General features: G+C 50.9%; 1 protein-coding gene across 4 annotated transcripts in view; it reads left to right on the top strand.

The window, feature by feature from the left end:
* Clec16a (C-type lectin domain containing 16A) overlaps window positions 1-14,604 on the top strand; it is a 143,590-nt gene that overhangs the window by 98,233 nt on the left and 30,753 nt on the right. For all 4 annotated transcript variants that reach the window (XM_042698333.1, XM_042698331.1, XM_042698334.1 and 1 more), the window contains exons 20-21: window positions 1,631-1,835; window positions 3,882-4,049. In XM_042698333.1, coding sequence (XP_042554267.1) covers window positions 1,631-1,835; window positions 3,882-4,049 — 373 coding nt within the window. The remainder of the gene's footprint in view (window positions 1-1,630; window positions 1,836-3,881; window positions 4,050-14,604) is intronic.

The raw sequence follows: 14,604 nt of genomic DNA, 5'->3' as shown, positions 1-14,604 counted from the left end.
CTGTCCTCGAATTTCCAGCAAACTTGTCCCAGCCTGAAAGTCACAGTCCATTTCCTGACCATGAAGTTCTGCTTCCTGCAAAGATCCTACCCTGGCTGACCTATTTCCGCCTTACCACAGCATGACCTGGCTGTGTCCCACTGTCCCTGAGAACCACCCACACGTGTGAGACACCACTGAAGCCTCATTTTCAGGATCTTCCAGTTTAGGGAATACCTGTTAGAGCAGATACCTGTAATTCTAGGAGGTGAGATCCGAAGGATCATGGTTTAAATCCAGCTCAGAAAGAAAAGTCCAAGAGATTCCATCTCCAATTAACCAGAAAAAAGTTGGGCTATAGATGTGACTTCAGTGGCAGAGCTCCAGACAAGTAGGCATGAGACCCTAAGTTCAAATGTCAGTACCGGCAAAATTAATTAATACTAATTTTTTTTTTAAATCTTTTAGAGAGCGTATTAAGAAAAAAGAATCTTTTATTTAAAAACAGAAAACAAAAAAACACTTGCACCAGGCACGGGGGTTCACACTTGTCATCAGCTATACTAGGAAACATTACTAGAACTATGGTCTAGTCTGGCCCAGGCAAAAAGCAAGATCCTGCCTCAGAAGTAACCAGAGGGGGGGTGGGGAAAAGATGGAGCCACAGCTCAAATGAGAGAGCCTGCCAGCAAATGTGACACTGTGAATGTAAACTCTAGTACCACCAAAGAAAAAACCACCTTTTTTTAAATGAATAAAGACTTACATGTAAGACATTCATTAGGTGACTTATACTTCTTATTTATCTAGACTTATGATCGATTTCTTTTAGAATTTAGTGTCAGGAAAGTGTTTTTCTCTTGCAAAGGATTAATGGGGACCTCCATCAGACGATGAAAGCCACATAAACCTTTTTTTTTTTTTTTTGGTCCTCTTCCAATAGCCACTATTTGTCAGGTTGTCACAACATTCCAAGCTCCCTGCTGGGAATTCTAATTTTGATGCAGGTGATGTTTCCAAAGCACCCGCCAGTGCCCAATGCGATGCTTGAAAACAGCCCATCTTCCCCTGGGAGCCTCTTCCAACACCGCCCACCTCCCCTGGCTTTCCTCCACTTCCTTCACAACTTTGAGGAAGTGCATTCTCCACACAGAATCATTCTGAGGTTTTATGTGGAACTAACGCTGTCATGCTTGCTGGCCCACCCTTCCTACAGGGTTTATTCAAAGCCTCCCTGGTCCTTTCTGAGGGTTAGCTTTTCTCTCTAGGAGCAAAAAGACACAGAAAAGTATGCCAGCCATGAGAAGGGAGAAGTCGGGGATTGTCCCTGATCTCATGCCAGGCACAGTAGGGATGTGGGTTTGCCCGCTGTTTCCCAGAAGTAAGAATTGTTGGACTTGGCCTGTTGAGCTGCCAGTGGGAAGGGCCACCATGCCAGCATCAGTTCCTTCCCAGCACTCTGCGGCCTGCCCTATCTTCTCCCATTGTGCCCATCCTAGACTATCAGACTTGAGAGTTGGTTGTCTCCCCTGGAGCAAAAGAAAAGTGGAATTAAGGACGTCTTTCTAGGTGGTCCCGTGGCCCCAGAGAAAAAAGCTGCCCTCCTCCCAGGTCTGACGCGTACCCTGGCCTTTGTCTCCTCGTGCTGCAGGACATGGAGGTGACTGGGGTGGAGGATGACAGTCGTGCCCTGAACATCACCATCCACAAGCCTGCATCCAGCCCCCACTCCAAGCCCTTCCCTATCCTCCAGGCCACGTTCATCTTCTCAGACCACATCCGCTGCATCATCGCCAGGCAGCGACTGGCCAAGGGCCGCATCCAGGCACGGCGCATGAAGATGCAGAGGATAGCTGGTAAGTGGCCTGGCCTGGCACAGGATCTTCCTGGTCCTCACGGGAGACACATCCACAGCCCTGTCATGTCCTCTAGGAGAGGGTGCGTGTGGTAGGGATTGACTCACTTTAAAGGAATGAGACTACTTTCCCACGTGTTTCCCAAGGGTTTGCTTTCCTGAGAATGTCCATGGCTGCAGGGGTTCCTTCCTAGCAGGCCATAGGACAACCATTGTCTCCTCCTTGTCGAAATCCCCAAGCTTACAGTTATAAGTATCTGTCATTTCTCTACCGCCTCGCCTGTGGATTTGTAGGCCCTCTTCTACCCATTTATAGAGGAAGAAACGGAGGCACAGTGACTTGTCAGAGCCACACAAAGAATAAGTTGGCAGAATGAGTTGCTGCTCTAGAACAGCTATTTGGTTGGTTTGAGGTGCTAGGTTTGGACCCCGGCTCGGCAAGCACCAACCACTGAGCTCCAGCCCAGCCCAGCAGAACTTTCTTCTCTAAAGGCCCCCTCTTCCTCCTCTCTTTCCCCAGCTCTCAGGAGGAGCTGCCCTGCTTGGCAGGGGGCCACAGCCCAGAACTGAATTGGGAAGTTTTTCATTTCACAGGGTTTGGGACAAATTCACAGGAAGGCTCTGGGTCTTCTTAGCAAAGGTACTGTTCATCTCTCAGGGGTGGAGCCGCAGTGGTAGGGGAGGGTCCTGTCAAGCCTTCTGCCTTGGGCTTGGCAGCCCATGGGCAGGCAGGCACCTATCAAGGCTGGGTTTCTGGACAGGGCAGCCTCAGGGGTTTACTGGCCCTGCCTCACGGTCTGGGTCCACACTGTCCCCTTTCTTCTACCCAGCTGTAGACTTGGCCTACAAAATCATTACAGAAGCATGTTGTAATGTACAAAGTGTCTTAAATCATTCAGCCCTTTCTTTCTTTGAAGATTTATTTTCCAACTTTTTTTTTTTTAATGTAAAGCCATTTCTCATAGCTGGCACGAAGGCCAAATATTTCATTTGAAAATTGAGAATTATGCTGTAAAGTGGTTGTTAGAACTAGCGCCTTAGGTAGTTCTTAAATTGATTTTAAAAGGCTCCTCTGAACTGATATACCAAGAGATTTGTTTACGGAGGAGAGGGGAGCAGCCATGACATGTAAACACTCTCATAAATACACACACACACACACACACACACACACACACACACAACTTCTTCCCCCATGTGAATATACTCAGCATTCCACATCATGGATGAGAACCTCCAGAAAAGAATGGCTTCTGGACTGAACATGCACAGACCTGCTTCCTTATCAGTGCTCCCTGCACGATGTGGTATGGCCACTTTTTCCAAAGCATTGATCGCATTGAGTGTTAATTATCCAGAGGTGACTTCCAGTACAGGGAGGCTATGTGTAGGATGGACAGATAAACAGTGCCATTTAGGTAAGGGACTTGAGCAATTGCAGTTGTCAGTATATCTGGGGGTCCTGAGGCCCAACTCCTACAGATGCCAAGGGACCATTCATGGAGAGAAAGACACGTACGTGTGTATGTATATATAATTATATATGTATATGTGTATATGAATGTATAGTTTTCAGAGTAAAATTGGCCCCATTGTATATAAAGAACTAGTGAGGGTCTTTTGAGACATTCTCACTTAATGACTCAGGTTGGTCTAGAACCTGTGATATTCCTGCCTCAGGCTCCCAAGTCCTAGGAATACAAGCCTATGTTAGCATGTTTGGCCTGGTGAGCATCTTTTGTCAGGGGTCTTTGGAAGCTGAGATCCCAAGAGAAGTGTTAGCCTAGCAACCGTTCTAAGAGCCAAGTGTAGAACCCTCCCTTCCTGGTCTCAGCCTTGGCCTGAGGCCCTCACCAGATGCCTAGTTGTGTTTTATGATTTGAGCCACAAGGGGATCAGTATTCTGCTGGTGTCCCCGGTTCAAGGCTGTCTTCTTGGCATCTCCCTTGTGTCGTGACTAGCAGGGCCATGGCTTCTAAAGCCTGTCCTGAGACTCCTCGTCGCCTGTGCCTTTGCCACTCGCTGAAACTATGTGGTTTGATTGCAGCCCTGCTGGACCTCCCCATCCAGCCAACTACCGAAGTCCTGGGATTTGGGCTTGGCTCCTCCTCATCCACCCAGCACCTGCCTTTCCGCTTCTACAACCAGGGCCGGCGTGGCAGCAGTGACCCCACAGTGCAGCGCTCCGTGTTCGCCTCTGTGGACAAGGTGCCAGGTAAGGCGGGGCCTGTGCAGCCTTCCTCTCAGCTCCTCGGCATGCACTGAGCTCAGTCCAAGTTAACACGAACCCCAGAAAGTCACCTGGGCTTTCCCTTGGTTCTTCTGCAGTCTGGGTTCCAATTTCCAGAGGTTCATTGGGCATGTGGAAGAGCTTCTCAGAACTGAGACTAAGAAGTTTCTTGGAAATTTCTTGGAAATACTTGAATTATTAGTAATGAGGTTGTGGGAGTGATCTCCCCGACAGAAGCTTCCTACAAGATAGTGCTTGTGGTTCCTAGTACCAGAGCTGAAGAAGTGAGACTTCCCAGGAAGCCACTCTGCCCAGTTCCTTCCCTTCCATTCCTTCCTCTGGAGGCCCCCCTCCCTCCTGTTCACCTCCCCCAGAGGAAACTGGAAGGGAAAGGTCAAGGGCATTTTGGCTGAGCAAGAGTTGCCTGTTTTTCCGGTGTTGCAGGCTGTAAGTGTATCCGTATGTTCGCCTCAGATCTTCCATCCCTGGAAAGGGGGGGCGGGGGGCGGGCCTTCTCTCCACTACAAATCCTAGAGAGCGGCCAGGCTTCCTGCCACCTCCCCCTCTGCAGCCAGGGCTCCAGCTGGAGTCGCAAGTATTGCTTGCCACTCTCAAAGTTGGGTTGACATAAGAAGGCGCAGCCCTAGGAAGCTGCTCCAGTGCAGGTCCTTGTCTCCCGGGGTCTGTACTGCAGTCCCAGTTTGAGTTGATTCTCGTGTGTCTACATCATATGTACACGTATGAACCTGAGACACAAATAACCGTAAACTCAAAATGCAGCCATCTGGTTTTGATGTGAGCAGTCAGAACCCAGTAACTTTGAGGCAGATCTTATTGTTGGGTTTCGTGCATGGCCTTCCACCAGCACTCACTAGTGGCAGGACGATTCTGTATGTCTGCGAGTACAAACATGGGGCTACACCCTGCGTGGCCATCTGCACCTCACTCGACGCCAGGGCAGCTTCACATTGGCACCTCTAGTGGGTTTGCCTTTCTTAGCTGCTGTGTGCTACTCTAGCATCAGTATGGACCGCAGCGTCTTATAGAGCCATACTGGTCACAGCGAACACTCAGGGTGTCTTTGTGTCATTGTGCTGATCTTCACATGTCTGTGGAGTAGATTGCCAAGTCAGAGGAGGAGAGGAAGGTCTCTAGCCTTGACACATGTAGTCTCAACATGACTCCAGATAGTTCCCTGTTTGCCATGCTGCCACAGCCTGTGACCGGCTCTGTCCTGAAAGATGAACCTGAGCTGGGAGTCATAGCGGCCGCCTGCATTTTCCAGCTAGCAGGTGTGACTGAGCTCTGCCCTTCCAGCCTCTGGAATGCTCCCAGTTCAAGTTCTGGAGAGATGGAGGATTGCTCACACATGGGAGTCTAGGTCAGCTGCATAGGGCCTGGCCTGGTGACAATCGCTTGGTCTGGGTCACCAGGTTTCTTTCCTCTATAGACACTCAATGGCATAGGAGAAAGCCCGGACCTGTTTCCAGGCTAGTCTTTTGTGGAACACAAAACTATAAGCAGAGCCGAGTGCCGCAGTCCGTAGTGTCTGCATATCAGTTCCATCGGCGGAGTGTGTGGTGACGCCTGGGTCCTTGCCCCTGCTCTCACCCCGTCCCACTCCACTCCTGGGCCTGGGCCCACCAGGCGGGCTAGGTAGCATACCTGGCTCCCCTGGTGTCCTGCTGGTCCCCAGCCAGGGCCTGTGAGGCTGTGCCAGCAGATACCGCAGCATGAGACAAGGCACTTCCCAAAGTGGCATCCCCACACTCCCTCCCCGGAAGTGCCATGCGGTGTTAGGAGGGCGGAAGACAGCATTGTTTATGTCCCCCAGGAGGAGAACCTCACTGAGCACCTCCCTGCCCTGCTGGGTAACAGAGCACATGGCAACCCTGTACAGAGGGTCTGTACAGAGGGGCTGTGGGCAGTGGCTCTGGGTGGAGAACAGCCACAGCCCTTCCCAGAGCCGCACCCCTGCGCACCTCATCCAGACCCTCCCAGCCTGGGGCTGCAGCCTCCTCTTTGGTTTCCCCAGACTCCAACCCCACCCCTTTCCATTCAGACAACTAGATCTGTTCAGCGCATAGGTGAGATCATGTTGTACGGTGGTGCCCTGCCATACAACTACCCAGTAGCTTCCTATGACACTTACCACAAAATACATGTATCTCTTTTTGATCTTTTCTTACATAAAGGCCAGTTTTTCATACCTAGTATATATGTATGGTACACAGCACAGATTTTCAAGCTTACTAAACATGTATAGCCTATAGTACAATGTTTTTATACTTAGCACATATGTATGCCTGATAAAGGGTGTGTGTGTGTGTGTGTGTGTGTGTGTGTGTGTGTGTGTGTGTGTGTGTGTGTGTGTGTGTGTGTGTGTGTGTGTGTGTGTGTGTGTGTGTGTGTGTGTGTGTTGGTCCTGGGCCTTGAACTCAAGGCCTGGATGCTGTCTCCGAACATTTTAGCTCAAGACTAGAGCTCAACTGTTTGAGTCACATCCCTGCTTCTAGCTTTTTTTGTGGTTGATTGGTGATAAGAGTTTCATGAGGGCTGGGAAGGTGGCTCAGTGGTAGAGCGCTTGCCTTGCATGCTCAAGGCCCTGGGTTTGATTCCTCAGCACCACATAAGCAAAAAGAAAAAAAAAGCCGGAAGTGGCGCTGTGGCTCAAGTGGTAGAGTGCTAGCCTTAAGCTGAAGAGCTGAGGGACAGCGCCCAGGCCCAGAGTTCAGGCCCCACGACCGGACCCAAAAAAAAAAAAAAGAGTTTCATGAACTTTACTATTGGGGCTATGATCCTCAGATCTCAGCCTACTAAGTAACTAGGATTACAGGTGTGAGCCATCAGTGCCCCGTAAGCTTTCTTGAATAAATAAATGGGTGGGTAATTTACTAGGAAACTAACATTTCTGGTCATTTGGCTTTCAAATACATGGCTGATTTGATCTTACATTTAAGTTCTCTATTGGTGGGAGGCTTGTCTAGTTTAATACCAGCCTAACTTTTTGAGGACTTAGTATGCCTAAGCACTACTTACTTGAAGGGTTGTTTTGATGGGTATCACAGGAATATAGCTTAGGTAGAGCAGAAATTTTGGATCAGAATTCTGATCTGTTAATGATGCTCACGTCTTACCTATGGGATGAAGAGAAGGAGTGGGACTTCTCCGTTGATTATTTTGGTTAGGTTAAATCTATTCTGAGTTTCTGTTTTACTTTATTGTTATTTTTAAGGTGATATACAGAGGGATTACAAATTAAATGAGTCAGGTAACGAGTACATTTCCTTTGTACAGTGTCATCCCTTCTTTTACTCCCATTCCCTCCCTCCCATCTCCACCCACAAGTTGTATAGTTCACTTTCATCAGTGTCCAGTGAGCTCTACTGCTGTACTTCTCCTTTTGATCTTATTCTATTGCTGAGACAAAGCTCAAGGCTCAAGACAACCCTTCGAGGCTCCCCTTGAACCCTCCAACCCCTGGCTCTCTGCAGCTGCCCCTACCCAGTGCCAGCGCCATTCTATCCTGGGCTCAAGACACCTCACACTCTGGGCAGACAAACCCAGAGAGCACCCCTGGTGTGTGGATAGAGAGCTGTCTGTATTAGAGAAAGGCTTTTAGAAATCAGTTCATAAGTCCATTGTATATAAACAGAAACATGGTTTTCTAGAAACAATAATTTCCAAAAACAAAAAATCGGCTGTCTATTCTTCATGCCTGGAAAATAGACAGCTGGTGCCTCCTCCCTGCTGCTTTCGGTCAGTCGCATGCCTGTCTCACGTGGTCTCTGGAAACTCCTCTTGCATCCCCAGGAAAAGGAATATAAACAGGACCTTTTACTATTTTTAGGAAAACTTGGCTTCCCAGAGCACATTTTAAGAACCACTACCTGTCCTCAAGGCCTTTGCATAGATGCCCCTGCCTAGATCTGAGGTGACTGCCTCCTGCTGACTGCTCCAATCCAGCTTGTGTGCAGCCTCCCCTAAAAGGCCTTTTTTGGGGCCACACCCGTAATCTATTCAGGAGGCTGCAAGCTGAGAATCGTAGTTCGAAGCCAGCATGGGAAGGAAAGTCCCTGTGAGACTCTTATCCCCAAATAACCATCGGAAAACAAGAAGTACCACTGTAGCTCGAAGTGGTAGAGTACTAACCTTGTGCAAAAGAGCTCAGGGACCACACCTAGGCCCTGAGTTCAAGCTGACCCCCCTCTTCCTCAAACAAAGAGGCCTTTTCTGATCACTGCCCTGGGCAGGGTTAAACCCGCCCTTTGGCACATCAGCCTGGTTTTCTATATGGCATCAGTTTTTTTTCCTGACATGTGTGTGTATCTGCCCACGGCCTTTCTCCACCAAGGAAAATGTCACCCACATGGATCCCTAATCTGTCCTGTTTGCCTCCACCAGACCTCAGAGTCTAGCACTGTGGCTTTGGTGATTGAAAGTGAATCTCTGACAGCCTTGGCTGGCCCAGACCTGGCAAGGGCTCTGTCTCCCTTGTGTGAGCACCAGAAAGACCAGGACGTTCCCCTGAGGCCCTAGTCAATTTACTGGTGAGTCTGGGATGCTTTGACAAGAGACATGAGATCTCTGAGACCCCAGTCTTCTGTCACCCCAGTGAGGGAAAGGCACCTGGGACAAGTGCACCCAAGTGATCATTCAGGGTTTGCACATCACAACTCAGCACCAGAAGCTTGGCACCTGCCACTGTGGACCAGACCCCTTCTACCTTCCATGGTGCTGACCCTCCCCATCAGACCCAGGCTACATGCTGGGGATGTCTGCAAGTGGGCCTTGCTATATGAGGATACTTTCCGTCCCAGCAGCTGCCAAGACTTGTCCTGTCGCACTGCCTCTGTCCTGCAGAAAGTGTAAATGGTTATACTAGATGAAGATAGCCCTTCCATCTCCTTGGCGGGGAGGCATTGAAGGAGAGAATTAATCACCACCTCTGCTTTTTGGCCTGCTTTATATCCTCTCTGCCCCACGGTGCTGGGCTTCAGGGGAGGCAGTGGCTTGAGCCAGTAGCTAGCCAGGCCTACCACTGTGAGGCCTAAGCTCAGCTCTGCATATCCTAGCCCCCCCCCCCCCCCCAGCCAGGTGTGTCTGTCCTCAAGCTTTCCTCTGACCAGAACCCTCAGTGTTGAAGTCTGAGCCCACCCCAGGCCCTCTCCACCAGGCAGCTGCTTTTCATTTCTTCAATTGGACTGACATTCACAGAACATAAAATGGACCATTTGAAAGTGAACAATTCAGTATTATGCTAACTACAAAACCTGTCCCCGCATCCAACCCCAAGCCATGTAGCTGTCCCTCCCCGTCCCTCTTCTCCCCCACCCAGGGCAGCCACCAAGCTGCTTTCTGTCTATATATTGAGGTCGCCCAGGCAGAAGCTGTGGCTCAATAGAAAAGCATTTGTTTGGCACTAAAACTAACAAAGCAAAACAATAGATGTGCCTGTCCTAGGTAATTCATTCAAGTCCTAGTGAGTGCAGTGGTCCTTTGCACCTGGCTTCCTTCATTCCACAAAAATGCAGGCTCCTCTGTGCTGCAGCCAGTGTCTGGAAGCAGCCATCCGCTGTCAGGCTCCTTTCCACCTTGAGGTTGCTGGGAGCACTCAGGTGCACGCTGCTGTTTTGACCCTTGTTTGCAGTTCTGGGTGTTTACGTAGAGTGGAAGCTGGGCCCCGGCGACCATGCAAGCTGTGGGGACTGCCAGGTCATTCTGTTAAAATCACCACATGCACCTTCCTGCTTGCTGCCTTGGCCTGCACTAGTGTTGAGGGGTCTGCCCACCAGGACTGATGGTTCTTAGTGCATAGGTGCTCAGGGGACTGGAGGTGGGGCAGGAGAGTGGGACTTGGGGAGTCTGGTCTTCCCAGATCAACCCTTCTCTCTCACCCCCTTTACCTTCCCCCCCACCCTCGTGAGTTGGCCTCTCTGGACTTTGTGTCATGAGGGCCTTGCTTCCTGTCTCAGCTTCCTGCAAGGCTTGAGAGTCTTGGGGTACACATTTAAATCCTCAGAGAATCTGGGCAGCTGCTTTTCATGCTATCTTTATCAGAGGCAGACAAACCAGCCTTATCAGCTGCCTGGCCCGGAACATGACTAGTTCTGTGGAAGAGCCGGCCTTCCTAGTACTCTGTCAACTGAGTGACAGAGCAGGAACTCAGAGATGCCAGTGCTGGGATCCAGCTGCTGACTGTCATGCATAGAGAGGGGAAGAAAGAAAGAATGTGTTTAGTTCCTAGGCCTCCCCTGGGAAAGTGGACGAGGTGCTAATGTCATCTGGGGTAGGGGGTTCCCAGAAATGAGGGCTTTAGGCCCGTTGTTTTTCTTGTTTCCAATTATAAAGCCACAACCAGTCCTCTCCTTCCAGTTCTCACAGAAAAAGTACCTTTTCTGGAGTGACATAGGAAGGAGCTTGTGCCTGGACCTCAGCTCCCTGCCCAGGGAGGCCTGCGGGCCAGGGACTTGCACAGATCCTCTGCCTACCCTGAGCCCTTCCCCCCTCCCACCAAAGCAAAGTTATTGAACTGCTGAGCACTTTGTGTGTTTCTATATCATTCTCATGTGATCATTCCAGCACCTTCTGTACATGGGAGAAAATGGCCTTCCTGTGGTCACTCCAAACACCGCTCCCCACCCCAGCAAGACAAGCCTGAGCCAGAGGCTCTGAGCCCCACCTGCCCAGACCCACCACCTCTTAATGCCCCAAGCTTCACACATCTGGAGGCCAACTGTGGCCAGATCCACCTCCTGTCTCAGAGCATCTGTCAGAGGTGGGCACAGCAGACGCTTTGCAGAGCGGTGGCCTTGCCCAGCAGTGTGCCCCGCCCCTGTCTTCTGTGCCCCCAAAGAGCTCCCAAGTCCTTGTGTGTGAGACCTGCCCCTCGGATCTGTATAGACCTCCGAAGCAGAGATACAGCGAGATGCTGTGTCAGGATCGCCAGTTGAAAGCAGCAGGCAGCAGCAGCTGCTGAAGCGGGCCTCTTCCTGAGGCTTGACCAGTGTAGTCAGGGCCAAGGCACCACATCCCTCTCACCAGGCACCTTGAGCCAGTGCCGGGAGCGGGGGGGGTCGAGGGAGGCCTGCCAGGGATCCCTGTGTGGCCCTTGTCCCCAGGGAGCTTCTCTAAGAGTCCGCACAGTCGTCTGCAAGCTCTCATGGGAATGGCACAGAGCAGCCCGGGTGCCTTGCCAAGGAGGTAAAGGGAGAGAGGAGGGAGTTCCTGAGAACTGAGTGTTGCTTCACCGCCCCAGAGGATGGCTGACCTCTGCCTACAGCAGGCCTGTGCCCAGGAGAACGGTGTGGGATGCAGGGGACATTGCCTGGGTATTCAAGGAGAAGAGTGTGGAGAGCCCGTGCAGGGAGTGAGAAGACCCCCAACCTCCATTGCAGCCCCTGTGACCCTGGCTGTGCCAGGCTCCCAGCAGGCCGCTGTGGGCCAGCCTGGCTTGGCACTGGTGACAGGGCAAGCAGCTCCACTGTATCCCATGTGTGCTCACGGCAGCCCGGGGCCCACGGTCTGGGTTCAAGTCCAGCCTCCTGCCTCTCCCCCCCCACCCCCACCCCCCATACACTTGTTCCTTGACTTTGGGCTACTTAGTTCACCTTGCCTGAGCCTCCATGAATGCACATGAAACCAACAGGGCTATTGTACAACAACGTGAACATGCTTAACACTAGCGACCCGTACACAGAAATGGTTAAAGAGGAAAATGAAAACACATGCCAATGTCACCCACACTTTTAGGCCTTCCAGCTATGCGTCTGGCCCCTGTGAAGTACGAAACAAAGGCAAGCTGCATTCAGTGTTGGTTGTTTGTGAAGGACCCAGAATGACAAGTGAGTCCCCTCTCTCCCGGAAAGCATGAGCTGATCACACAGATCCCCCCCCCCCCCCATGGCATCCAGAAGTGCCGCTTCCCCACCTGGCTTTCTGAGGTGGTAAGGCAGCAGTGGTACGCCTGGCTTGGGTCCCAAAGGAAAAACAGCAAAGCCATGGGGTGTGCCAGCAAGCAGGATTTTCCTCCTCATACCAGAAGCCTGAGCCAGAGAAGTTCTGATCTGCCACTGTCATAACAGAGCCAGCCATGTCCTAGGGTGGCCAGGCCAGGCCAGCACCCATCCTAGCCTCTTGACACTGACTGCCACCCAGAGCCCGCAGCCCGCTTGACCTTCACAATACGAACCTGCAGACCAGCAGACCGGTGTGCAGAGGAGTGTATTGCCCTGTAGCACATAGCTCCTGCTGGCCAGCCTGCGTTTCAGAACCAGGCTGTTGGCTCTTTGTCCAGGCACTGTCTTCCATTCTGAAGGTTTCCAGTGGCCGGGACCCTGAACCAAGACTGTCCTCCGTACCCCCGCGAGCCATGGAACTCAGACCAGCAGAGACATGACCATGCTCACTAAAAGAAACATAAATTTTGCTTCTGAGTCATTTATTAACTGCCAAGTTCTCGTTAGCACACGTGTAATAACAGAATCAAAGAATTGAAAGGCTCATTTATGACAGTAAATCCTGAAACTGAGAAAACTCAAGCTCTTGCTTTTTATATGTGAATTGACCAGAGTCCTGATTTTATGTGTTGAACTGTCTGACTTGCTCAAGGAATCCAGGGGTGTCCTCACAGAACAGTGATTGAGAACCACTTTACCGCTTCCCAAAAAGTTTAGTCACACTCTCTACTTTTCAGATCTAAGCATTGAAATTGAAATACTCTGGACCATATCACTGAGCGTACTCAGAGGGGCAGGAGTTAATTCACAAGCACTCATTAAGCGAGGGGGGAAAAACCCACAGGACAAAAATGTAACAGTAATGGTGCTGAAGATCAAGAGAGGTGGAAGGCATGGACTTCTCCACTTGTCCCTTCCCTTTCTATCTTGAACAAGCTCTCCAGAGAGCTCCCAAGGGGTCTGGGTAGGAGTCTGGGAGAGAAGGGAACAAGAACATGACAGAAAAGAGACAGGCTTTGGGCCCCTCTCCGCTCATTTCACCTCTGTGCAGTAGGTGGCGCTGTGCCCACCTTGTCCATGGTTGGAAGCCCCTTCCTCCGTGGGTGGGTGTGCAACCTCCTGTACCCTCTTCTCGAAGTGTTTACACGCTGTACTTGTATGATGAGCTGGTATTGCTTTTTTAAAAAGCCGAACTGACCTCTGTTTTCACTCCACAGTATATCTTAGAGATTTTCTTCATGTTAGTTCATAAGAGCACCCTCATTCATTCGGCTCTGACTGCTGGCATCCATCATCTGGGCAGACCACTGTTTGTTTAGCCAGCCCCCTATTGATGGGTACTTGGGCTGTGGCCAAGTTTTTGTCCTTTCAGAAATAATAGGCACCTCTGGATGCCTAGCACGAGGGTTTTCCTAGAGAAGTATGAAGTCAGTCCAGAAGTAGCCAGGCAGTGGGACCAGCAGTATTTTCTTCCAGTGCAGTCTGTGGGTGGAGAGGATGAGCCACAGGGCCACCGTGGGACCTCAAGACAGCCTCCGTTTCTCCTCTACCTCCATGTGTTCTCTGCAGTTAGCCAGCAGGCATTTTCCCGAGCCCCGCTTCTTGTGACTGGTGGATGTTGCCCTGTCCGGGCCTTTGGGAGCCATGATGATTCCCCGGAGCGTCTTGGTTTGTTCCAGAAAGAGGCTCAGAGCTTGGTGTGAGGGAGGCACCTATAGGTTCCTGCTCCCTGGCACCTCTGCTGAGGCGATAGCTCTTCCCATGATTCTTTGCTCTGTGGCCAGCGTCTTGCAGAAATTCCACTTCCTTCCCTTGCAGCAATCCAGCCATGGCATTTGTGTAAAAACACACAGGATTAATTTTTGTTTGACATCTCAAATTCCCACAAGGCTGAAAGTCAGCATGACCCCAGCACTGTGGGGACTTCTGCGTTGCAGCATCTCTTCTCACCGAGATAGCCCCCTTCCTTCTCCCTCGGAGCCTCGGTGTCTCCTTGGCCCCTGTGAGCTCAGGTCCCCCAGAGCCCTGCTGGCTTCCCACGGTGAATGTGGGAAATTCAGAGTGTGGTGTTGAGAGCAGATGTTGCAGCTGTGAAATCCTGGCTATGGTGCTGTGATTCGTCTAGAACATCCATCTGGCAGAAACTTGAATACATGGGATGTGCTATATGGCTTGCCTCACAGGGTGAAAATCTCTCACATGGGGCTGGGTGGGCGGCTCACCAGCCAGAGTAGGACCCTGAATTCAGACCTCAGTACCCCCTAAAAGAACCTTCCAATTTGGTGCTAGGCACTAGGCTCCCTGTTCTTCTATAAAATAAGGAGAGAGCCAGGCACCATTAGCTCACACCTGTAACCCTAGCTACTAAGAAGGCTGAGATAGGAGGATCACAGTTCAAAGCCAGCCTAGGCAGAAAAGTCCATGAGACTCTTATCTCCAACAAACCACCAGAAAACTGGAAGTGGCGCTGTGGCTCCAGTGGTAGAGCTTTTGCCTTGAGCTGAAGAGCTGAGGGACAGTGCCCAGGCCCAGAATTCAAGTCCCTTGACTGACATGAGAGAGAAAAGAAATACGCAGACAAT

The sequence above is a fragment of the Dipodomys spectabilis genome, unplaced genomic scaffold, assembly GCF_019054845.1.
Source record: "Dipodomys spectabilis isolate Male_0828 unplaced genomic scaffold, ASM1905484v1 ptg000231l, whole genome shotgun sequence".
NCBI classification, from domain to species: Eukaryota; Metazoa; Chordata; class Mammalia; order Rodentia; family Heteromyidae; genus Dipodomys; species Dipodomys spectabilis.
Note: the sequence above shows the minus strand (reverse complement) of the source record. Positions and strands in the feature narration are given on the sequence as shown.